This window comes from Leucopleurus acutus (assembly GCF_964270905.1).
Source record: "Leucopleurus acutus genome assembly, chromosome: 13".
NCBI lineage: Eukaryota > Metazoa > Chordata > Mammalia > Artiodactyla > Delphinidae > Leucopleurus > Leucopleurus acutus.
The window spans coordinates 89,746,075-89,771,093 of NC_139155.1; the positions used below are offsets into that span (position 1 = coordinate 89,746,075).

Below are 25,019 nucleotides of genomic sequence, written 5' to 3' on the forward strand. Positions count from 1 at the left end.
TAGGACTTGGGCCCCCAGTCCAGGGTGCACTCGCCCCAAGATCCTGAATCACAGCTGCAAAGACCCTAATTCCAAACACGGTCACATCCTGAGGTTCTGGGTGTGCATGTCTTTGGGGGCCACACTCAGCCGCCGCAGCAGGCTGCCCTGGCCTGCTCGCAGCGGCCTCACGGGCAGCACAAACCGCAGAGGGTTGTCGTGGCCGCAGCGCTGAGGGCTGCAGAGGGCCCAGGGCCTCCTGCGCCCTAGAAGCCCCGCTCAGCCTCACGCAGCATCCACGCGGCCGTTCTCCCCAGCCCATCAGATCCTCCCTCCTGCAAGGCTTTCCAGAGGGTCTTCTCAATTGCACGCACCCTCACATCTTCGGCACAGTCTGCAGTTACCCCTCTGCCCTTCTGCACTGAACTTGCATTTTCTGGTCAGTAAGGAGGGCGAGCCAGCGTTGAGCGGGGTCTGAGTTCACCCTTGGTCGGCCCATTAGTGAGCATTTGTAGATTTTTCTGGCCTTTGCTTCTTTCCCAACACTGGACACCAATGATGGACATGCCCAGCTAGCGAGGACCCTCTGGACCCCGCCCCGCCTCCCACGCCCTCCCCTCCGCTGAGCCCGCCAGCCTGGCCCAGAGCGTCTGCGCTCCGGTCCACAGCCACGGGGTCGCTCTGTGTGAGGCCACAGTCGCAGCTCGGCAAGGATGAACCGAGGCTGGGGAGCCCAGCCCAGGAAGCCTGGCCCCCATCCCCCCAGTGACACCCCCCCCCCCAGCCACACTGGCCTTCTCACACGCATGGGACCCTGTCTCGGCAGGTGTCCTTGTCACACGGCCCACAGGCCTTCGTCTGCAGCCCCTGCATCAACTTGCCCCCCAGAGAGGCAGCCACGAGGGAGCGGGCCAGCTGTTAGCGCCTTAGCCCAGCCCAGCGGAGCCCAGCGACTGACGTGGCTGATTGGCCGCGGGGTGGGCACTCCCAGTGTCCCCCGGCTGTGGGTGGAGCCCCTCCATGGCCCCTGTGACGACACCTCCCCCTTGCTCTGTGGAACGATGACAGATGTGGTTCTAAGATTGGTTGTTGGCCCTGCCCACCACGCGCGGGCCCTGAGTGGGTTACCTCTGTTTGGCCTGGAAGTCGCACAGGGATGTCCCTCCTGGTAATCTAGTCCCGCCCCGTTTCCTTCTAGATTTCTAACCTCATTAAATCTTTCACATCACAGCCACTTTCCTTTCTACACAGAATTAAAGCCAGTCCTGCCCAAGGTCTGACTTTACTCCCAAACCAGAGGGCGGTGCCGTGGCTCTGAGGTAGCCTGGCAAGGACTGCGGCCTTTTCAAGGACCATGAGCGCCCAAGGTGGTCTTAAGAATGATGTTTGAAGTGAAGCCGCGTCATTACGGGAAGACAGGTTCCTCCAAGGTCAGGCTGTGGTGGGAGAGGAGCCGGGGGGCACACTGAGACCTTGACCATGACCTGATGGTCAGACCCAGGGGCTTGGTCTGGACCGGGAGACGAGGCCGGGCTGCGGCTGGAGGAGCTCCTAGCTGCTCCCGCTGGTCCCCGGCGCTGGCCCAGCCCTCGGGTGCCACCCGCTCTCCCCACCGCCACTGGCTCCAGGAAACTTTTACTGCCAGGGGTGGGGTCTCCAGGTAGCTGGGAGAGACTGGGTGCAGCCCGGCTGCTCATCTGGAGGAGACATGATGATGCAGTGTACCTTTGGGGCCCCGAGGATTCAGCGGCTCAACTGGGGGAGGTTGCCTGAGCTGGCGCACCAGGGTCACCGCCCCCAGAGCTCCAAGCTCCGTAACCACTGCCAGCTGACATCTCCAGCGGGAGAGCCCCTGTCCCCACCTCTGGAGGGGCCCCACCACCTACCCCCTGTCATCCCCATGCCTGCTTGTCACTGCAGCTCCTAGCCCAGCTCCCTGCGCCCCACCCAGCCCTGTGGCGGATCCTACAGAGGGGTCTTTTTAAAGACCTCATCGTCCGTCTCCTCCTCAGATCCCACACACATCTCTTCCTGTTGCTCAACACAAATGCCCAAGCCCTCTCATGGCCCTCAAGGCCCTGTGCCCCACCCCACCTCCCTGGCTGGCCCTGCCAGGTTGTTCCTGCCTCAAGGCCTTTGCACTGGCTGGGGCCGCCCCAGAAGACTCTTCCCTGAGCTCCCCTCAGGGTAGCCTGGTCCTTCTCATGTTTCAGGTCTCAGCTCAGACGGGCCTCATGGGAAGGCTCCCCCAGCTGCCATCAGATCAGTGCCCGTCACTGCTTTTCACATTGCCCTTTACTGTCTGTCTACCCCATCTGCACTCGTATCACCTGTCTCCCTGTGTGTGGCCCTTCTCTCCCACTAGGCTGTGAGCTTGACTCAGGCCTGCCGGTGGGGCGGCTTGTTCTGCATTCCGTCCCCTAGTCGGGGTCCTGGCTGTGAGTGTAGCTGAGTGTGGCTGCGGTGACAGGTTGTCACCAACTCGGCAGCCGAGTACTACACTATTATCTCTCAGTCTGGAGGCCAGAAGTCCCACAGGAGTGTCCCCGCGGGAGTCAAGCTGTGGGCTGGGCCGGCCCCTCTGCGGCTCCAGGGAGAATCCCTTCCCGGCCTTTCTGAGCTTGTAGAGGCGCCCACATGCCTGGGTTCCCGGCCCCTTCCTCCATCTTCACAGCCAGAGGGCAGCGTCTTCCCGCCTCTCCTCCCACTAGTAAGGACCCTGAGATTAAGCTGTGCCCATGGCATCGTCTCCCCATCTCCGGGTCAACTGACCAACCTTAATTCCACTTTGCTGTGTAAGGTTCACAGACTTCTGGGCTTAGGGCCCTTGTGCTGCTGACCCCAGAGGGGTAGATCAGGACACCCCACTGCGTGAACACCTTTCCCCTTCGCTGCCAGAGGCCTTGGAGCTGGGCCAAGTGCAAGAGCTCACACCCTGCTGGGGCACGGTGCAGTGGGCACGGGGGCACATGGGCCAGCAGACACCCACCCCTGAGGTACAGCCACCCCCCAGCCTGGGAGTCAGGGTTCTCCCGCCAGAATCCCACATCCCAGGACCGGTCTCTACTGCTCTCCTAGAGGAAGAGCACGTCTTGGCTAAACCCACGGACCCCAGGGTCAGACTGCCGGGTTTCCAATCCCAGCCCTGCCACATACCAGCTCCGTGGCCTCCAGCATGTCACCTCACTTCTCTGTCTCAGTTTCCTCATCAACAAAACGGAGATGACAATAGTATGTCCTCAAAGGATAGGCGTGAGGGCCCAGTGATTTCTTGGTTAGAAGCCATTCAGCACGGTGCCACATATGTGCTGTTTTTATGGCAGGAAACAGGGTTTCGTGGTATGATGTTTATGGGGGCGGGGTAAGGGGAATATATGTAATTGGTAAATAATTCAAACAGAACAAAAGGACTTAAAAGCCCCACCTAGAGGCTGGCACCGTTGGCCATTTCTTTTTTACGGTTGGAGATTAACTGTGGGCTGTGTAAGTGCATGTGTCTGCCTGTGTTTTGCCGCCTTTTGAAAAGGGAGCGCTGGCCCAGTGCCCGAGGCTCTGGAGCTGTGTCCCAGGGTCCCGTTTGAATGGCTGCGCGCTTCCCCGCTGAATGGACCCGCCTCTGATCACCCAGCTTAGGGCAGGCGTATGCAGGCCCTGAACCTGGGCTCTAAGCTGTGGGTCCCTGGAGGCCTCGCCAGAGCTGACCTCCTGGTGCCCCTAGCCCCACAGCAGCTTAGAGGTGGGCTCTCAAACTCCTTCCAGGAGCCCCTCGGCCCCCTTACCCTCCGTGGATCGTTTTGCAGCAAGTGTCATGATTGGGAGTTGTGCTGCTGGCGTCCTGGTGTTGCACCTGCGCGCTCTGGAATGTTAGGTGCCACCCCGTGGGCCTGGATCCATGTGGGGCATATACTCGGCCTTCTCAAGGGGCGGTTGTTCCCCCTGGATCTGAACTCGGTTTGAGCCCACGGAGCGGCCAGGTGGCTCCGGAGTAGTGGTCAGGGTTGGCGTGTACTCGCAATTACAGTAACTAGTTGGACCCCTTCTCCCACTTTGCATCCCCATTTCGCAGATGGTGAAACTGAGGGCGGAGCTTACATCGGACAGATGTGGGGGCTCTGTTGTCCTTCCTTCAAGTCCCAGCTCCTCGACCTCGCCGCTCCGGGACTCAGTTTCCCCCCCTGTAAACTGGGCGTAGGAGCCATCCATATTCGTTGCTGTGAGCGTCGGAGGAGCCGGCCCATACAGCGTTCGGTACAGCTGGCACCGCGCGCTCTGACCTGGTGACGGGGATGGGACGGCGAACGCTCGAACCCAAGTCCGCGGCCCCGTGCGGGCAGATCTGCGTCTCGGGGCTGGATTAATCGGGCCTGCCCGCGCCCCGCCCCCGCCCCCGCCCCGCCCCGCCCCGCCGCGCTCCCTGGCCGCCGCCTGCGCGCCAGCCAGCAGTGAGCCTGCCGCCTCCGTCCCCGCCGCTTGTGGGCCCTGCGCCGCGCCCGACGGCGTCCGGGAGCCCAGTGCGCACCGAGAGCCGCCCGGAGCGCGCCGAGTCGGCGCGGCGGACATGCGTGCCCCGCGCGCCCCCGGCCTGGGTTCCGGCTAGGCAGCGCGCCACGGGAGAGGGGCCACCTCGACGGGCCGAGGCTGGCGGTGGCCCGCGTCCATGCCGCCCAGCTTCGACTCCGGCTCCGGTACGAGGACTAGCGGCGGTCGCCTGCAGAGCGCGCCGGACCCGGGGCGCCCGCGCGGTGAGTGAGCGCTGGTGGCTGCGGGGAGGAACTCGGGACTTTGGGGGCCGGGGTTGAGAGAGCAGCCGCCCCTTCTATAGGAACGGGGAGCGGGAGAGGCCCCCGGCGCTCTGCTCACTCCGTCTCTCACGGGAGCCGGGCGCGCGGAGACCCCACGTACCTCCGCCTGCGCCCCTGGGGCGCACGTGGCGGCAGACCCGCAGAGAGTCCTGGGCCTCGGCCAGGGCGCTGGGGGGCCCGCGGCGGAGGCGGGGCAGGGCGCTGGGGGACGCGCGCCTTTGTCTGCGCCCTGGCGCGGGCTCGGCCGCCCGGGTTCCCGGCCGCCGCCGCGCTCACCTGCCCGGAGTTGGAGCTCTTTGTCTGGGGCGGGGCGCGGCCGGCGGAGTCTGTGCCGCGTGTCTGGGCCGAGGCTGCCCCGTAGGTTGGGTCCTCGCAAACAAAGCGCGCCTTGACCCCCGCCCGCGGCCGGGATTGCGTATCTCCGGGGAAAGAGTGCTGACCCTGACATTCTCCGTACGGAGCGGGCCCCTTCCACGGGGACCCTGAACTTGCAGCCCGGGGACCTCCAACCTGCACTTTGGCCTGAAGTGACCCTTTCCTTTCACACCCACACCGGCTCAGTGCCAGGATTGGAGGGTGCCGGCGCTGCCTGGGTCAAGTCCCAGTGGATAATCCTCGGGAAGTTATTAGCACAGATCTGGTGGTGGCGCTAGGGCTGCCCACCCGCCTTGGGTCAGCTGGCCGGCTCCGGACCCCTTGTCCTGGAAGGGAAAGAACCGAGGGACCTCGACCTGGGCCAAGTCCCAGCAGGGGTGGCTTTGTGCCTGTGCTGGGAAGGGCTGGAGCCTGAGCCACGGCCTCAGAGGTCCTGGGAGCTAAGGGTGCCTGTGGGTGTTTGTTGAGAGCCTTCTCCAGTGGGCCTGGCTGTGCCTGGCCCGGTATCCCGGCCCTTGCCGTGCGGTGGAAGCCTGCCAGGTCCCTGCCCACGACCCCTGTGGGGACTTGGATCCCTCAGCTTCCCTGAGCAAACTTTAACTTGGGCAGTGTGGCTGTGAGGACCGGACGGACAGGGGACAGTGGCCTTGCCACCTGCCTCCCTCCTTTGCCCGGGTGGCATCCCAGGGCTCGGCAGGGCCAGGGAAGACGCTCCCCGTCGCCGCTCCTCGCCCCCCTCCACTCCCTCCTGTGCTCCCCTTTCACTTTCCCAGTGTCTGGGGCGCCACCTCCTGGCTCTGGGGCCTTGAAGTGAACCAGAACTGGCCTAGCTGGGCCTCCCGGGCAGGGCAGCGGCGGCGCCTGCAGCCTTAACTGGACTTGCCGCTCTTCCCTCCACCCCCAATTTCGGACCGAGGGCAGTCCTGCCCCGCAGGAGCAAACGCACTTTCTCACAGTGACGCCTCTATCACGTTCCTCTGCGACCCCAGCCTTGGTGGGTCGGGGTGCCCTGCTGTATCAGGTGAGGGCTGGCACACACGCCGACCTGCCGTGGAGTAGCCCCTCCCCCTCCCAGTGGCCCAGCGACCACAGCCCTGGGAGCTAATGACAGCTTGCAGGCTGAGCTCATTCACTGCACCTGCTGATAGCGCCCGATAAGGCACTGGGGTGGGCTGCTTGCACGGGCAGCACCACCCCCAGGCCCGGAGGGGCTGTCGGTGCCTCAGGTGATGGAGACCTTAAGGGGGCGGCCTCCGGAGAGCAGAGTGGCTGCCCCTGCTCTGGCCCATCTCATTTGGGCGGCGCCAGCCCTGCCCACTCATGCCCTTCTCCCGCTGCTGCAGGGCAGCAGGTGAAGAGGATTTAAACGTGCGCCAGTGGGGGCGGGGCACCCTCAGACTGACGGGGTCTGGGAAGGCCTGTGGGGACTTGGCCGAAGCCACTGGGTCAAGGGCCCAGACAGGCCGGCCGGCCACACCCTTTTCGGGGCTGGGGGAGAAGCTCACACTGTAGTTTGGGGCGGTGGGAAGGCACTGGAGTGTTTTCAGTCCAGGGTGACTTGTTCTGGTTTGGTTTTTAAAGATACTCTCGGCTGCTGTGTGGAGAATTAATTTGTGAGAGTGTTAACGAGACCAGCTAGTAATTAAGCAGCTGTCACTCGGGCTGTGTGGCCTCAAGTGGGAGTGTCAACAGGACCCCCTCCTGGGGTCATGGCGAGGGTCCAGTCCTGTTAGGCCTGGGGTTCTTTGGGTGGGAGGAACGGTGACTCATGGGCCTCTGCGGGAGGATACAGGGCTCTGGGGGCCCCTGGCCGTAGCTCCCAGCTGAGCTGGGGCCATGCCTGGGGCAGAGTGAGCCGGCGTGAGGTGTCCCCATCCTGGCCCTGAGCGGTAGGAGGGCCGGCGCTGCTGACTCTGCCGTCCTGACCCCGCGGACCCCCAGCTCAGGTGGACCCCTCACCCACCCATCCCCGCCCACCCCCCGGGGGTCTCCTCGGGCAAGGCCACGATCCAGGCTGCTCACCACGCAGGATGCCTCGGGAACACCCTTAGGAAGAGGTAAAGCCACAGCCTCCCTGCAGAGGGCACGCCGGGCCTCAGCTCCCCGCTCCCCTGGGCGGGGGATCCTCCGCTGGGGACTCCCCTCTGGTGCGGGTCCGAGTCCAGCCCGAGGAGCGTGGGCCTGTGTTTTCGGGCTGCGTTTGCCACCTGTTTTCTTCCCAGTGCAGGGTTTCGGGGCGTGGTTAGGCAGGAGGCCCCAGCCCAGCACGAGTGTAAGGGGCGCAGGGGTCTGTTCACGGTTCGCTCTGCACGTTGCCGTCAGCAGGCCTGGAGTGACACGGGCCCGGGGAGCCTCAGTCCGAGCAGCTCCTGCCCTTTCCTACAGACCCGGGCCCTGCCTGTGCTGGGCCTCCTGTGTGCGTCACTGTCTGGGACTCCTGTTTCTGTTCTGTTCACCTGTCAGTCTGTTCTCACCTCAGTCCCCGTCTCATGATTGACTTTCTTGCACCACAATTTACGTGCAAACAAAACGCGCCTGTTCTGAGTGTACAGTTTGGTGTTTCGACAAATACATCCCACTACATACCCCCCACCAGAGTCCGACAGAGGATGTTTTCATCACCCCCAGAGAGCTCTTTCACGCTTTTTTCTTTACGTTTTTTATTTATCATGGTGAGGTACACGTAACAAAATTACCATCTTAACCATTTTAAGTGTACAGCTCGGGGCATTAAATACATTCATATCGCTGTGCAACCCTCCAGCTCCAGAATTGCTTCATCTTGCCAGACTGAAACTCTGTCCCGGTCAAACACTAATGCCCCGCCCCTCCCCCGGCACCCGCCAGCCTGCTCCCTGTCTCCGTGGACTTGCCTGCTCTGGGGGCCTCATATCGTGGAAGCACACGGGATCTGTCCTTTTCCGACTGGCTTGCTTCACTAAGCATCACGTCCTCAAGGTCATCCACGTTGCTGCCAAGTCAAAGTTTCCTCCCTTTTCAAGGCTGAATAATATTTCATTGTGTGTATTCGCCACATTTTGTTTATCCAGCCATCTGTTTATGGACACTTGGGTTGCTTCCACGTTTGTTGTTTTTTGGGGTTTTTAAAGTATTTATTTATTTGGCCCGCACCGGGTCTTAGTGGCGGCGCTCGGGATCTTCGTTGCCACATGTGGGGTCTTTTTAGTTGCAGCAGGCGGGCTCTTAGTTGCTGTCATATGGAATCTAGTTCCCTGACCAGGGGTCGAACCCAGGCCCTCTGCGTTGGGAGCGCAGAGTCTTAGCCACTAGACCACCAGGGAAGTCCGTGCTTCCACGTTTTGGCTATTGTGAATAATGCTGCTGTGATCGTGGGTGGACAGATACATGTTGGAGCTTCTGCCTTCAGTGCTCTGGACATATGCTCACGAGTGGGATTGCCGCATCACACGGTAGTTCTGTGATTGATTTTTTGAGGAACCTCCATACCGTTTTCCACAGCGGCTGCACCGTTTAACATTCCCACCAGCAACGCACAAGGGTTCCAGTTTCCCCACGTTTTTCTCGCCAGCCCCCGCTGTTTTCTGTCTTTCTTGATAGTGGACGTCCTGGGGGGAGGCCTCATGCCCTTTGGTACTCAGTCACCCCACGCCAACAGCAACCACTGTCTGCTTTCTCCCCGAGGACGTCCACGATGGGGGCATCGGGAGACCCTGGAAGCAGAGTAGTGGTGCCCGGGGCGGCGGGAGGTGCGAGGATTGGGGGGACTGATAGCTGAAGGGCATGTGGTTTCTTTTTGGGGCTGAAAATGTTCTAAAACAGGTTGAGGTGATGGTTGCTCACAGCTGTGTGCCTCCAGTGGGCGTGTTACATGGTATGTGAATCATATCTCAGCGAAACTGTTTGAAAGCAACACCAGCTAGGAAGAAAGGTCTGCTCAGAACAGCCTACGGGCTTGCGGCCGCGAGCCAGCGGGTGGGCCACACCCTCATCCTCCCTGTCCTTCCCAAGGCCCTGCACACGCAGGGGCGTCTCCCCAGCGGCCCAGGGGCCCGTCAGAAACTGCCACGTTCCCTCCTGAAGTGGGTTGGCCCCACTCCACGTGGATACTCAGTGCATCAGTGGTGGCCGGGGTCCCCAGACCTGGGACGCAGCATGTCTGGGGCGTGGCAGGTGATGTCCAGCAGCCTGGGGCTGGGGGGCGGGGGCATCCCATCTCTGCTGCCCCCACCCTGCCACCTCCAGTGCCAGGCCCAGCGGAGCCCTCGGGTTCCTGGTGCCCCACCCAGCAGGGCCCTGCTGAGCCCCCGCATCCCTGCTGAGTGGGGCGTCCTGGGTTCTCTGATCACAGGACAATGACCTGTGTCCGAGTACTTGCAGCTGGGCCTGGGTGTGGTCACCCTCCTCCATGGGGGCTGTGGGCACAGAAGGATGTGTTCTGCCAGGCTGGGCGGCCCTTGTGTGCGCAGAACCTGCCCAGACCTGTTTCCTGGGTGCCGGGGGCAGGGGGTGAGGGCCAGGTTCACCCCAGCGCTGTAGGTCTCTCTGGCCTCTGACCCTCCTCTCTTTCTTCCAGGCGTCTGTGGGCTCCGAGAAGCTCTTTGCCCCGGCAGCCGATAAAGGTACGTGTGTCCCTGGGCTCCTGGCCTCTAGGAAGGGACAGGACACATTCCTGAAGTCCGTGGCGGCCCCCAAGTTAGGCTGTCTTGGGTTTCAGGTGCAGAGCCTCAGGCAGGAGTTGGGTGCTGTCATTTACTGAGGGATGCAGCCCGCCCCCCCCCCCGCCAACCCCCGGGGAAAACCCCAAGGAAACAAGGGAAGCTGAGAACGGGGCCAGTGTCTCGGCCAGAGCTGGGCAGTGCTGGAGCGGCGGTTCCCAAAGCGGGGTCCCTGCACTGCTCGGGACCGTGAGGAACGCACTTCCCCGGGCTCAGGGGCTCCGGGGTGGCCAGCAGCTCCCGGCTCGGGATGCGGCCCCGCCAGCACACCCAGGCCCTGGCCAGTGAGCCCCGAGTGGCATGGCGCAGGTACCCAGCATCTCACTGTCCCACAAAGCTCTTCTGGCAGGCACTGTTCTGGAGGGTGGATGTCTGGCCACGGTCCCATCAAGGCCAGGATAGGCCTTTGTGACCCAGCCTGTCGGCTGTGGGCTGTGGCCGGGAAGGGGGTTTCACTGGACCCAGCGCAGAGAAGGGGCCCTTTTGCTTGGAGGGCTCCCTCAGGATGTGACCACACAGGACAGGCCTTGGGGCACCCGCAGCCCTGTGGTCCTGCTGGCCTGGTAGCCGGGCATGGCCTCTACGTGCCTTGAACTCAAGAAGCCCCTTCCTCAAGTCAGAGCATCGCAGCCGAGCAGACGCCTGCTGGGGAGTCTGGGTAAGGCGGCCCACCAGAGGCTCCGAGGAGCCAGGCACGCTGAGCTGGCATTTCACACGGAAGTAACGCAGGGCGTATCCGCTTCAACAAATGACCGCAAACCGCGCAGCTTGAAACAACAGGCGTTCACCTGCTCGTGGTTCTGGAGATCAGAAATCTGGAGTCCGGTGTGCGCGGGGCTGCGCTCCCTCCAGAGGCTCCGGGGGAGGGGTCCCTCCTGCCTCTTCCAGCTCCTGGTATCGCCGGCAAACCTGGGCGTCCCTGGCTTCTGGCTGCATCCTTCCCGTCTCTGCCTCCATCTTCACGAGGCCTCTTCCTCTTCTGTCCCTTACAAGGACACTGTCACTGGATTTAGGGCCCACCCGATTCCAAGCTGATCTCATCTTGAGATTCTTAGCTTGATTACGGCTGCAAAGACCGTTTTTCCAAATAAGGTCACAGCCACAGGTTTGGAGGTTACGATTCAGCAGAGTTCGGGGAACTCTGGGCTTTGAGGTGCCCAGAGAGGTGCCTAGTGGCGGAGGGCGGGGGGGGGTGATGAGTAGCAGTGCTCATGCTTTTCCAGTGGCAGGAGGCTCGTAGAAGGTTCCAGGTGTCTCCAGAAGGTCTGGGGCACTCGTGGTGCACGTGGGGTCACGTCCAGGTCTGCATGGCCCATGCCTGCCTCTTCCCATTCTGATGGCTGCTCTTACTTTGTGAGGGCCTCGTGTGGAGATGTGCGAGAGACGGGAGGGGACAAGGGGCTAGCGTCCCTGGGCAGCTGTGGGCAGCAAGTGGGCTGAAGCCAGCGGTCCTCCGTTCCTGTCCTTGTTGCATGAGTGGTGGCAATGGCCTCCTCTGTACGTGCGTCCCTAAGCAAACAGACCCAAGGCAGAGGGAGGTGTTGCCCTAGGGAAGGAGACTTCCCAGAGGCTCCAGACCTCTCACCTCTTTGCCAGCCTGGGTCACACTGTCCTGCAGCTGCAGGGGAGGCTGTGGCCAGCTCTTGACTCAGCGTGGCAGCCGCGGGGTCAGCCCACAGCCCAGCGACCTGAATTTCCCCTCCTCCTGGGGACTGGGATGCTGCCCCATGCAGGCAAAGCTGCTCACGTGGGTGGTGCTGCCCTCCGCCTGGCCGCTGGGGCTGTGACCTGAGGCCTCCCTTGTAGCAGTTTCAAAAGGAGGGTCTGAAGTGAGCAGGCGTCTGGCTCCGGCTGGCTGGAGCTCACGGCCCAAGGGCAGGCCCGCAGCTCGGAGGGGAGCAGAGGCTCTGGGCGGGGAGGAGGGGGGCAGTGTTGGCCCGCAGCAGCGTCCTCCCGACAGACCAGGCAAGGCGCGTCATCCGGAAGTCTCCCCCAGGGCAAGGGCCCAGAGGGCTTAGGCCAGGGGTCACCGGGTGGGTCAGCCGCCAGCACAAGTGAAGCTCCTGCCAGAGGCAGGAGGGGCGACAGAATGAGCTGGGAGCCCAGCGCCCTGCCTGGCCCGGCCCCCTCGTGCACCTCCGCCTCCCTCTGTAAGATGGGGCCGGGGCAGCCCCTGCGCTGGGATCTCCGTGGGCAGGAGGTGCAGGACACTCGCTGCGGGTCGGCCCTCGGGGCGGGTGGCCTGGGGGGCGGGGGTACCGAGGTGTGGGGGGCGGGAGCTCCGCGCCGCGCGTCGCCCCGTGGGAAACAGTCCTGGAGGGCATTCAGTGAGCCAGGACCCGGGCTCACTCCGGCCCCTCTCTCCGCAGGACCCACGCTGGGCGAGAAGTCCGAGGCCAAGGCCGGGGCGGAGCCCAAAGTCTCGGGCCTGGAGCGCAGCCGCGAGCTGAGCACCGAGCCGCCCTTCCTGCCCCCTGTGCGCAGCCCCGCGCCGGTCCTGCCCTCCGCCGGCCCCGCGCCCGGCGCCCCGTCCAGCCCACCCGTCAAGAAGGAAGCCCCGGGCCTGCCCCGCCTCCCGCCGCAGCCGCCGCCCGCGCCCTTGCAGACCCGGGCCTCCCTCCCGACGCACGTGCCTCTCCCCCCGGGCGCCTTCCCGGGCCCCGGCGCGGCAGCGCACAACGGCCTGCACAGCCTCAGGTGGGCGCGGGGCGGGGCCCGCGCAGCCGCAGGTGGGCGCGGGGCGGGGCCCGCGCAGCCGCAGGTGGGCGCGGGGCGCGCCGCCGGCCGGGCACTGAGCGCCCCTCCCTGCAGCAGGAGCAGCAGCGCCAGCAGCGGCGCCAGCCTGGGGCTCGCGAAGCACGCGTCCCTGTCGCCTCACGGGCCGGGCCCCCACCTCTCTACCTCACACTTGGCGCTCCGCTCGCAGGCCCAGCACCAGCACCACGCGGCGGCCATGTTCGCCGCGCCCCCGACACTGCCCCCGCCCCCGGCGCTGCCGGCCAACAGCCTGGTCATCCCAGGACACCCCGCCGGTAGGTCCGGGCGCCGCTGGTGGGGCAGCAGGGTCACTGTTCCCTTCCACTGTGGGATCCTAATCCCCGGGGGGAGGGAAGCGGCTCCTGGGGAGGGGCCAGCCCCCACCCAGCTGGATGGCAGCCCCCCAGCAGCCCATAGCGCTAGCAGGCCACCTTGCCCAGGGCAGAGGAAGCTGCCTGCCAGGGCCTCCGATGTGTGTGTGTGCGCGCACACACACGCACACACACACAGATACAGGTGCTCACACACACGTACACGGACACAGCCCTCCCTTGCTCCATTCTGAGCCCTTGCTAGGCCTGGTCGGGCAGTCTGAGGCAGGGGATTGGTGCAACCTGGAGCTGCTCTGCGGTCATGGCAGTGAGGGCTCCCAGGGCCTGCCGTGGCTCTTCCCATCCACCGTCCCTGGGCTGCTGGGCGGGTGGGGGAGGGGAGGAGGGTGAATGGTGGAGGAGAGGGGCCCCAGGTGAACAGCAGCTGGCCTGGCCCAGCCTGGCCTCTCCCTCCCTGCCTGATTCCAGCAAGGGCTTCCTCACGGCCAAATCTTAGGTCACTAAGGATTTCTCTGTGGGTCTCCAATTTTTTTGTAAAATCTTGTCGGCCTAGCTTGGGTTGGGGCAGCTCAGTGCCCCAGGACGGGACCAGGACACTGGTCCGGGGGCGCTGGGACGGGCAGGGCTCCCCTTCAGGGCTGTCTCCGGGGGCTCCCAGGGTGGCTCACGGTGTTCTCTCTTGCCTTTAGATGCCAGCCTGTTGATCTCATTCAGCCAGCCAATCATGTATTGCCAGCCTCATTCGGGGATTCTGATTGGTACTTGGTCACAGGCACCTCTCTTACCTCCACCCTGGGGCCCGCACGTAGCGAGCGGCCACCACGGCTTGGCCTGCCGAAACCGGGAGTGCCAGCAGGTGACTATCCGCCTCGCCCCGCCGGGAGCCCGCGGCCGACGCGCCTCTCTGTCTCTCTCTTTTTCTCTTGTAGATCACGAGCTGCTCAGGCAAGAGCTGAACGCGCGTTTTCTGGTCCAGAGCGCCCCCCTGGGCCCGGGAGCTCTGCTGCGGGCGGAGTTCCACCAGCACCAACACACACACCAGCACACACACCAGCACCAACACACATTCGCCCCCTTCCCTGCCGGGCCGCCCCCGACGCCGCTCCTGCCGCCTGCCGCACCCCCGCCGGTGCGTAGGCTGCGTGCCGGCGGGCGGGCGGGCGGGCGGGCGGGGGCGGCCCGGGCGCAGGACACGCAGCAGGCACACGCAGACGCTCTCTGCACGCATGCAGGCTGACACCATCCCCTTCCGTCCGGCCATCCGTCCAGCTCCTTCTCTCGTCCCCCCGCCCCCCCGCCGCCCGCCCCGGGTCATGCCTTGAGGTTCCCCATCCTGAGCCGCTCTTTCGGGCTTGGGGAGCACCGCGTGTCCACACGGCCGTGGGGCCAGTTGCACCCACATGGGGTCCTCAGTGTCTCCACTGGTAGCAGGGCGGCAGGTCCGGAGGCCCGACAGGACTGAGGGGCCTCGGGAGCCAGGAGTCTTCCCATGTTCCTTGTCCTCGAGGTCTCATGCCCTGAGCCAGCTGCCGTGGGGCAGGGTCCCCTCTGCTCCCACCCAGCTTTGCTTGGTCACTCACTAGTCTGCCAGTGGCCTCGGTGTGTCCTGCAGCCTAACCACCAGCCTTGGGCTCCATGCCCTCGCCCCCGCCCCAGTCATGGCCACAGACACCAGATGGGCGAGTCTGCGCCTCCCGTGCTGGGACCACTAGAACAGGGAAGGCCAAGGGGCAGCACCCTCGGGGAGCCTAGGGGACAGCTGGCTGAAGGCCACTAGCCTTGCTCTGGCCACTGCCTGGCTGGAGGGCGTGGGTGGGTGCTTGACCAGCGGAGGGCGTCAGCGTGGCCGGAGGCCTCACTCTCTGCCTCCTTCCCTTCCAGTTTGACAAGTACACGCCCAAGCTGGACAGTCCCTACTTCCGACATTCCAACGTGAGTGTCCCTGTGCGCTCTGAGCTCTCCAGGCAGGGTGAGGGGTGTGGAGGGCGGCGGGGCTGTGCCGTGTCCGTGTAACCTCCCACCGAGTGTAGGGGTGACGGGGTGGGGACCAGAGGGCTGGGCCCGGCGTCCCTGCCCTGGGCGTCCAAGCGTCCAGCGAGGCCCCTGGAATGCCCCTCCCACCTTCTCTTGCAGTTTTTCCCGCCCTTCCCTCCAGCTGTCCCAGGACTGCCCGCCCTGCTCCCACACCCAGGTCCCTTTGGATCCCTGCAGGGTGCTTTTCAGCCCAAGGTACTAGCTGCTCCCAGGAGGGGGGTGGGCACTGTGGGTGGGGTCTGCAGGACCGCCCCGCCCCCAGCCAGCCCTCGCCGTCCCGGGGCAGCTCCAGCCGCCTCGCACGTGGTTGCGTGTGTCATGACCCCGGGTGGCCCCCAAGGGGTCTTCACCTCAGTGCAGAACATCCTGACCCTTGGTGGGGCCTTCTGTGCCCCATGGGGCCGGGAGAGCCTGGCTTCGCTCGTTCTCACCTCCTGCTGGCAGCGCTCGGGGTTGGGGTCTGGATGGCGGCAGCGCAGGGGCATCCTCGCTGCAGGAGGCCCAGGCAGGAAGCACCCCCTACGCCCCAGGACCAGGGACTGGGCTTGCTCTGCTCACCTTGCCTGAAGCGGGGCTGCCTTGGCCCTTGGGGAAGCCCCTGGCCCAGGCACGTCGATCAAGAGCCTTTTCAGAAGCCTCCGGACAGGATATGGTGGGACGCCAGGCCGCCCCTGGGTGGCGCCTGGGGGCTCTCATGCCGCCTGGGCATGGGGCCTGCAAAGTCATCTCGTGCCCTGTCCGTCTCTCCCCTCAGACTTCAAACCCACTCGAGCTAACAGGCCAGGCCAGTGCTGTTAACACCCTCCTACAGAAAGCCCCCGGGGTAGGTGGCAGCGGTGCCCGTGCCTCCTTCCTTCTCTGGTGGGCATTCCCGCCGGTGTGGCTCCTCGTGGAGGCCCACATAGTCCTCTCCCCCCGACCCCCCGGGGCTGGGCTGCTTGCAGAGCCTGGGTCTGATGCTTCTTCCTCTGTCGCTGGCAGGTGTCAGACCCATACCGGACAGCAGTCAGGGTGAGTGTGTGTGTGCCTGCTTGCCTCACCTTGGGAGGAAGGGGCCTGGCGGGACCTCAGGGAAGGTCCAAGGCCAGGGAGGACCCTGGGCGCCTCTTGAGTGGCCCCAGGAGTGCACAGTGACAGCAGGAATCTGGGGGGGGGGGGGAGCGAGGAGGTCCTGGCCTCAAAGCTGAGCCCGTCGCCCGCCCTGTCGCAGAAGCCCGGGAAGTGGTGTGCTGTGCACGTGCAGATCGCCTGGCAGATCTACCACCATCAGCAGAAGATAAAGGTGAGCCTGACAGCTCGTGCTGCCGGCCAGGCCTGTGCTTCAGAGGCTGCCCCTCGCCCAGGCGCTGTGCTGGGCTGGGAGGGGTTGGAGGTGGGGAGGGGACAGGACAGCAGTGTGTGGGGAACTCAAGGCCACTTCCCACCTGGCCACCCAGGGTGACGCAGGCAGGGGTTTGGGAGGAGCTGACCCTGCGGGCCTCCCCACCATCAGTTGAGTCCTCCCGGTGGGCCGTCGGCCCTGTCCCCTTCTTCTCCCCAGGTGTCTATTAGCACTTGGGCCTGCTGTGTGCCTGGGTTTTTAGCCAGGGGCAAAGATGACCAAAAGCGCTCCCGGAGCCTTCGTGCTCCTGGGGGGGGGGGGGGGGTGACAGGTGGTGAACGGGAACCCAGCTCGAGGCTGTCGCCCTCCCGGCAGGTGGTACCAGGTGCCCTGGCCGAGCGACACAGGGAAGTGGGAGACCTGGGGACCCACAGCTGGGGCAATGGGCTGGGGCGCTGCCCTCATACCGCAGAAGGGTCTCCATGCTCTCGTCTGCTGTCTCAGATAACGCGTTACCCCACGCACAATACTTTTAACTCATCATGTCCTAAATGTGCTACAAAGGACCAGTCACAGAAAGGGATTTATGACAGATTATTGTGCAATTCAACATGCAGATGCTCAGAGCCACCTAGAAGGCACAGGGAAGGAGGTGGGGCAGCGTCCCCAGCTAGGGCCCAAGCCTCCCGCTCTGTCGCTGCCGTCTCGGCAGATGGAACTCACCTCGCCCCGTGCCTCCTGCGGCCCTTGTGACCCAGGGACGGGCTTCGTAGTTCTGTTTAACTTCAATAAATTTGAATCTTAATACTGAAGGTAAATGTAGTCATCGGAAAACTGGAACGACTTGGGTGTGGGATGTACGTTTCCCGCTCAATTTTACAAAATCTAAACCAAGTATTTCCAGTGAAAATGTCGCATCCAAATTGAGATGTGTTTTAAGTGTAAAACACACCAGCTTTCAAGAAGCGCATGCAAAGGAGTGGAACACCCCAGTCAGGACCTTCCTGTGTCAGTCACACATGGCGTTCGGTTATCCTGCATCTGCTGAAACGTCGTCAGGATAAATCTTACCTGTCTGTCCGCTCACTGGGCAAGGCCAGGAGCAGGTGGTGTCCCACCTTGCTGGCAGCTCACTGGCAGCCCCTGCATACCCTCTGTCCCGCAGATGCAGCTGGGCCCTCAAAAACTGGACGTGGGCGCCAAGCTGGACTTGTTCAGCAGACCCCCTGCCCCGGGCGTGTTCGCCGGATTCCACTACCCGCAGGACCTGGCCCGGCCCCTCCTCTCCAGCTCAGGTAAGGCGGCCTGGCTCGTGGGCGCTGGGGGCTCGGCCACCGTGCAGGCCGGGGGGCGGCCGGGCGGAGGCGTTCTCACCTTTTCCCTCCGGCTGCTCGGGCAGCGTTCTTGTTTCTCCGGCCGTACCTGGTGGGGTCTGGCAGCCTTGCCCTCCTCGAGCTTCTCCCCCTGCGGAGACCCCCCCACCCCCAGCTGACCTGAGTCCCGCGTGGACTCTGGCCAGGATGCCCTCCTCTCTGGGGCGTCCTTCCCGCTGTCCCTCCCAGGAAGGGTCTGGCTTTTCTCTCGGAACCCGTGTGCTCGCCCCCGCCCCGCCCCCCAGCAGCCGCGCCACAGCCTTGCGGCGTCAGGGTCCCTGGGACTACCCCAGGCTCGCAGTGCTCCCAGGACTCGGCACAAGTCACACTCCAGCCCCGGCTGTGTGCGTTGCAGCCTCGGCCAGGAAGAGGGGGAGGGTGGAAATGGGTGGGTGTCTCCCGAGCACTGCCCCAGGGGCCCCAGGACGCACTTCATTCCCCAGCGAGGAGCTATGACAGCAGGGCGAGGCGCTGTCTCCCAGAGAAGCTCGTGGAGACCCACTGCCCAGGGTTCTTACTGGGGGCCGTTCACGTAGGCAGCTCTGCCTGCATGGACCAAAACCCGGAATCCCAGAAGGAAAGCAGGTGCTCACACAGACCACCTTGCTTGCACAAGCAACTGAGCTTCCGTGCGGCCTTCCTATCAGAGGGAAGCGAGAAACCTGCTGGAACCTGAGTTCCCAGGCGCCGGCCGAGGGCAGCCGTGCAGCAGGTCTTTTCCAAGGTCAGCGGCCTTGAGCCCTCGCTCTGGGGCTGCTGCTGCTTCCTCCCCAGCTGTCAGGCCCTCAAAGGACGTCACCTCCTCAGAGATCCCTCCCTGACTGCTCCTCGGACACCTCCCCCCGCCCTCCTCCAAGCTCATGTACGCTCACCCCCACCCGCTGCCCCTTGCACATGGACACGTGGTCCACGCGGGCAGCCCGTCGGCACACTGGCATGACGGGTGTCACGCTGGCCGGCTTGGTGAGCGTGGCGCCTCTTCCCAGCCCTGGCTCCACCACCCTGTTGGCCTCCAGACCCCAGCCAGGCGTCAGGGCCCCTCAGAAAGCAGAGGGCCTCCCATCTGGGCCAGAGCCCACAGGCTGTGGCCTGGGCCCGAGCCCACAGGCTGTGGCCTGGGCCCCTCTGTGCTCCTCACCCACCCACGGCCCTGTCGATACACCACCCTCTTTAGCCCTGGGGCCAGCTGGCTTCCGAACTTTGACTTAAGGTCGCTTGGAGGTGAGGTCAAGTTTCTAGCTGGGAGCTCTCTGGGGACTCGAACCTGCGTGTGTGTGGGTGGAGGAGCCCACCTGTGACGCACACGGCGCACCACTGTTGGGGTCCCCACAGGTGGAGGGAGCTGGAGGGACACGAGGGGGCGCCCACGTCACTGGTCTCACCAGGCACTCACTTCTAGGTTACGGGGTGGGGCACCCTAAGCGGCAGAGTCGGCCCCTGACTCAACAGGCCCCGTCCCCAGACTGGGCCTACCGGCTGCCCTCCAGGTTCGGTCCTGAGGGGCGTCGGGGGAGCCGGGGCTGTTGCCATCGTGACGCTTGTGGACTGTGGCCTGCAGCCAGGGGACGCCACAGGACGAGCTGCGGCCTCTGGCAGCCGTGACTCGGGCCAGTGTCCGTCAGCACCCAGGCCGCACCCACTGTTACGTGACCGGAACTGTAGCTCTGGTCGGAAACTCCAGGGCCGCTGGCTTCGGGAGAGCCCCCTGAAGGCTCGATCGCAGGCCGTGTCTCTGCTCTTTTTCCTCTGGGGGCTCCACTGCTGTCAGCACCTGCCTCTCTGCTCCACCCCCTCGGGGTCCCCCAGGCTCCGGGGAGATGAAAGCCCACCTCCTACCTGGTCACATGCCTGCAGTGGGAGGAACAGCCGCCCAGGGCGCACCCACCCTTGGAAGGAGCCGCAGTCGAGGCCCCGGGTGCACTCCGGCCTCCATCAACCTGTCCCCCTCTCAGGTGCTGCCCATCCCACCACCAACCTGTTCGGACCCTCAGCGCATCCTGGCAGCTTCCTGCCCACTGGTCACTTGACGGGTAGGTGCCCCTTGAGGTCCGTGCGGTCTGGCTGGCCTGTGCTGACCTCAGGGCTGGGGGGATGCAGGTGGGTGGGGAGATGACCCCAAGAACCGGGTACCCCTCCGATTGCGGAGGTAGCACCTGCCAGCTTCGGGAGCCACGGGGTGGGGGGAGGGTCCGGTGCGCACGTGGAGACCCCTGAGCCCTCGTTACCCCCACAGACCCTTTCAGCAGGTCAAGCACCTTCGGGGGCCTGGGGAGCCTGGGCAGCAACGCCTTCGGAGGCTTGGGAAGCCACGCGCTGAGTGAGTGACTGCGCCCCCCCACCCCCGCCCGCGCATGCGCCCTCACTTGGCGCACGGGCACGCGCATGTGTCCTTCGCGCACGCCTGCGTGGGGCGGGGCCGCCCTGACGCCGGGCGCGCGGACCCCTTTTGCCGGCTCCTTGGGGCACGTGAGGGTCTGAGGTCGGGGATCTCCGTGTGTGTGCGCCGCCCTCGCAACCCGGCCTCACGCTCCCACCGCCACCCACCCCCCCAGCTCCCGGTGGCAGCCTCTTTGCCCCCAAGGAGGGCCCCACGCTGCACGGCCTGCCCAGCCCCCGCGAGGCCTGGAACCGGCTGCACCGGGCGCCGCCCTCGTTTCCCACGCCACCCCCGTGGCCTAAGCCTGTAGACGCCGAGCAGGTCTCAACCCTGACCAACCACGACCGAGAGCTGGACAAGAGCAGGGAGGAGCGGTGAGTGGAGACCCTCCGCTCTCCCATCCTGCCGGCTTTTCGCCCCCGCAGCCGCTAGGCAGCTCAGCGGAGCCGCGCGTACCTGCCCGCGGGGCGCACTGAGCTCTGCCCTCAGTCTCCTCGGTTGGGAGGCTGTGAAGTCTGCATCCTCAGGGCCCGGGAAGACTAGGGGAAGGGAACCCCACACCCAAGCACTCTCCATTCTGTCTGCACAGAGGACCCTTGATGGTGCAGGGTCTGGGTAGGCACCATCCAGGGCGGGGGTTCACTCCCTCCGAGGCCTTGGCGGGGACCGTGGGCTTGTGGACCACAGCGGGGCCTCGAGGGAGCTCAGATCAGCAGGGCAGAGAATGCCGTTGCACGCTGCAGGGGGCCGCTGAGCCACCAGGGGGCCCGAGTCTGGGAGGTACACCTGTAGGCAGGTGGATGGGGGCTGAGCTTGTGCGTGCTTCCCTACCCCCAGCCCCATGCGTTGCAGAGCTAGGCCAGGGCAGGGGAGGCGGTAGCCACGTTCTCAGGTCAACGGCAGAGGCTGGGGCTTGAGTGTTCTTGAGTCGTGGCCCGCCACGTGGACTGGAGCAGAGGACTCCCTGTCCGGCCCTTCCACCCAGGTCCTGTCCCCCCAATCCTGACTGTGGAGCATTTCACTCATGGGTAGTGCTGTGTGCCAGGCACTGGGTGCACAGGGTGGAGCTTGAGGCAGAGTAAGGAGAGAGAGGAGACGACTTAGAATCAGCCTGGAAGACGGTGGGGATGTGTCGCAGAACCCAGGAAGGGTGCCAGGGAGCAGCCCAGGGCCTGCCCGCCTCCTACAGCCACAGCACTGTCGCCACAGCCGGTCAGGAGCCCGGGGAGTTGCAGGTTCCCCATGGGGATCTCAGGGTCAAGCGGGTGGGGCTCGAGTAGAGTGATGGTGGCCAGGTTCAGCACAGGGTTGGTCAGGGGGCCGGGGGACCTGGGGACTCCCAAGGGGAAAAGGAGCCTCGGATCTGACCCAGTCAAGCCCAGCTGCCCTCCCAGCCCTTCATCAAGGTGGGGGCCGTGCCCATCGTGCTCCCAGCTCAGGGGCAAAAGACTAATAAAAAGTACAGGGTGAAAAAAAAACAACAGGGTGGCACCTCGGCAGACTGGGTGAGAAGCAGCCTGCAGTGGGGTGGGTGGAACTATGGTGACCGCAGCCAGGCCACACGCTCCACATGAGGAAGGATTTGCAGGACCCTGTCCCTGCAGCAGGTCTGGGGCATGGGTGGAACTGCCCTAAGTTTCTCAGCGAAGGACTTGTCCGGGCTCAGGGGCTCAGCGGCCTGGGTCCCCGTGGAGCGCTCTGCGGTTCTGCTGCAAAGTCGGTCTCCGTGGTGCTTGTGGGGGGGAAACAGGCGTGGCGTAACTGTCGTGGGGACGTGGGTTGTGGTCACCACGTGTTGACGGGGTCTCACTAGCAATGATTCCACGGGGGGCGGGGGTGCTAAGCGGACCCCACACGCACGCACGCAAGGACCCTGAGGTCACTACGGCGGGCAGTGGCCTCGTCGCGTTGAGGTGGGAGCTTGGTGTCAGGGAGCTCGCTGCAGGGTGTCCCACCAGGCTGAGGGGGGCTGTCTTGTCGCTCCCAGGGACCTCCTGGAGAAGACGCGCCTGCTGAGTCGGACCTCGCCCGTGGCCGCCGTGGGCCACCTGGGCAGTGGCCTCCTGCTCCGCGGCCAGGGCGAGCCGGGCCGGCCCGGGGTGCCTGCCGAGCGCGAGGCCGAGCCCCGCGTCAAGGAGAGCCGCTCCCCGGCCCGGGAGGACAGCGCCAAACCCAGCAAGGCGGCCCTGGGGGACGGCCTGCGCCTGGCGGGCCTCCTGGGCCGTGAGCCGGCGAAGCCGCTCGAGGCGGCGGCCGAGCGGCCCCAGAGCGACGTGAAGGTCAAGGAGGAGCGCGGGGAGGACGGCGACGCGCCCCCGCAGCCCGGCCCGGGCCCCGCGGGCCGCGAGCGCCCAGCTTTCGCCTGGGAGCCGCCGCGGGAGGCCTACCGCGGGCCCGAGCCGCCCCGCCGCGCCCCGCTCGCCCCGGGCCCCGCCGCCCTCCTCGAACCGCCCGAGCGCCCCTACCGCGACCGCGAGCCGCACGACTACAGCCCCGAGCGCTTGAGGGAAGCGCGCCGCGACGAGCTGGAGCGCGCCCGGGCCGCGCACCTGGACGGCGCGGCGCTGCTGCCCGCGCTGGGCGCCCTGCACTACCCGCGCCTCGCGCCGGCCGCCGCCGCGCTGCACAACGGGCTCCTGGCGCGGACCCCGCCGGCCGCCACCGCCTCGCTCGGCGCGCCGCCCCCGCTGGTGGCCGCGGCCGGGCCTCCCACGCCCCCGGGGCCGCCGCGGAGCAGGACTACGCCGCTCGGGGCCCGCGCGCCCGGCGAGGCCCGCGACTACTCCCCGTCGCGCAACCCCCAGGAGGTAGAGGCGCGGTAGTGGCCGCGGGGCCGCGCCCGCCGCGCGTGCGGAGGTTCCTCCATGAACGAACGCACTGCTGTCGACTAACCTAAACGTCTGTTTCTAGAACTTAAGCACAGTTCCATCGGTCCTGGGGCGATGCTCGCTCTTCCACTCGCAGCCTGCGGAGTTGGGGGTGTCATACACAGCTGTTCTGGGGGTGGTCTTTTGTTTTCCGAGCTTGAGATGAGGCTACTGGAAAAAAAATTCAAGTTTGTACCTTTTTTCCCACAGGTGAGAAGCGTTTTTAATAGATTTGTATTTTTTTCAACTTTGTGCTCTTTAGACATTTAAATGAAACAAAAAAGATTTTTGCTTTTTAACTTTTAGTTTGCTTTTGCGATTTAATGGCCTCAGAGCCCCAGGGGGTTTTTTTGTCTTATTTATGGAGAAGAAAACGGTCATTTTGTCCAGCGCACTGTGAGGTCCCCACTCAGGCCCGGCCCTGGCCCTCCCTTGGTACTTGGAACCGAAGTTACAGATATATATTAAGATAATTAATAATGTACAAAACTTTATTTGCCTTATTATGCAGAAGTGTAGAAGGGTTTCTTTTTCGGTTTGTTTTTTTAAAAAAAAAAACACAAGCAGTGTAAATAGTCTGTTAATATAAATATATGATGTTATTAAATTCTTAACTTAGGTAGACTTTATAAAAACGGTTTCTAGAAACTCCTCTGGTTATCTGTTTAACGTGGTCACAAAAACCCACCCGCTGTCAGTTGGAAATGCCCTCAGACGTTTAACTGCAGCACCGTCCTTCAACTATGCAAGCGCTCAGGGCGGCCGGGCCGCCGGGGGGACCACGGAGCGGCCCTGGGACGTGCGTGCAGCTTGTGCTGACTGTGCAGTGTCCTCGGGATCCACCCCAGACAAGTAGGGTTTGGGAGGTGAAAAGGCTAAAGGCACAAAAGAAATAACTTCTCTTCTCACGGAGGACATCAGCAGACGTTTGTCTCATGTTTTCCCACCGGCCAAGGCCTTGGCATGATTTCCTTTTGGTTTCAGTCTTACTTTCATAACCCCGTGAATGTCACCATGCCCTGTCGTCAGCGTCCCTTGTTTCCTGGCATCCACACCTGTGTCCTCGGCGTTTGAGCCTTGGTTCGGTCATCTGTAGCTGTTTGCTTTCTTCGGTTCTGTATCTTCAGCACTGTGTTTCCACTGTAGACTCCGGTTATTTTAAACATTCTGTTCTCACATCAACCAATGAAGGTAAATACAGCCTTGATTTTGGATGGACAGGTGGTTGAGTGTTTTGTGGGGCTTTGTGACAGCTGGGGGTCGCGCACCCACCCTCAGTTCCTTCCCGCACCCTGGCTGCTGCCACCACCAGGGCTGCCCAGTGGAGCGCCGGCCTTGAAGTCGCCGACCTCGCCTCGCCCCGCTCCCCCAGGCCGTTCAGGCTCATCTCTCTGACCTTTGCATCTCCAGCTGGGCCTTCAACTCCGCTTTGGTCACGTGGTCCCCACCCTGTCGTCTGCCACATCACCCCTGTATGGAACTTGTCCGCTGGGTTGGTCTCCTCTGTGCACCGGCTGTTGGGGTGCACGTCCAGGGCGGGGCGGGCCTTGCCCCCCGCTGCCCCAGCAGAGCAGGTGGTGGCTGTTGGAGAGGGGAGAGCTCAGGAGGGAGGGGAGCAGGGGCACAGCTGGCTGCCTCCACCCGCTGGAGGAGAAGGGCGAGGGGGCTCCTGCCCTGGCCGTGGTTTAGAAATGGGGCCCTGGCACTGTACCCCAAGTGGACCGGCCTCCTTGGGTGAGCGGCCAGGGCCTAAGCACGGCCTCTGAGCCCATGACGGTCCCCATGGAGGGTTGGGGGCGCCCTTCATCCCCAGGGACAAGCTCCTGGTCACCGTTGCACCCTGGAGCACCAGCCAGGGGCTTCTCCAAAGGGGCTTGGTTCCCGGGGACCAGCGCCACCGGGCCGCAGTGCCTTCCTCTTGCACATCTTGGTTTTCCCTGGTCTCAGTTTTAGCCTACACAGCAGAGCTTCAGGGGCACCCCGTCACCGAGTTCTCCTGTGATGGACTGGGGAGGCTCCTGGCGACGCCCACCCTGGGCTGCCCCCCACCCCGCTGCAGGGTCCCTGCAGAGCAGGCAGTGAGAAGCAGAGGCCCAGCCGGCTGG

At 64.3% G+C, this 25,019-nt stretch overlaps 1 protein-coding gene across 1 annotated transcript in view; it reads left to right on the forward strand.

The window, feature by feature from the left end:
• Positions 1-24,104, forward strand: part of FBRSL1 (fibrosin like 1) — a gene marked incomplete at its 3' end in the record, with an annotated part of 84,864 nt that extends 60,760 nt beyond the window's left edge. The window contains exons 6-19 of the mRNA XM_082852861.1: positions 9,712-9,757; positions 12,223-12,550; positions 12,665-12,885; positions 13,632-14,071; positions 14,824-14,874; positions 15,076-15,171; positions 15,731-15,799; positions 15,958-15,987; positions 16,187-16,258; positions 17,463-17,592; positions 19,623-19,700; positions 19,904-19,987; positions 20,223-20,421; positions 22,035-24,104. Of these exons, the coding sequence (XP_082708987.1) occupies positions 9,712-9,757; positions 12,223-12,550; positions 12,665-12,885; positions 13,632-14,071; positions 14,824-14,874; positions 15,076-15,171; positions 15,731-15,799; positions 15,958-15,987; positions 16,187-16,258; positions 17,463-17,592; positions 19,623-19,700; positions 19,904-19,987; positions 20,223-20,421; positions 22,035-22,869 (2,679 nt within the window). The remainder of the gene's footprint in view (positions 1-9,711; positions 9,758-12,222; positions 12,551-12,664; positions 12,886-13,631; positions 14,072-14,823; positions 14,875-15,075; positions 15,172-15,730; positions 15,800-15,957; positions 15,988-16,186; positions 16,259-17,462; positions 17,593-19,622; positions 19,701-19,903; positions 19,988-20,222; positions 20,422-22,034) is intronic.
• Positions 24,105-25,019: the final 915 nt, after the last annotated feature.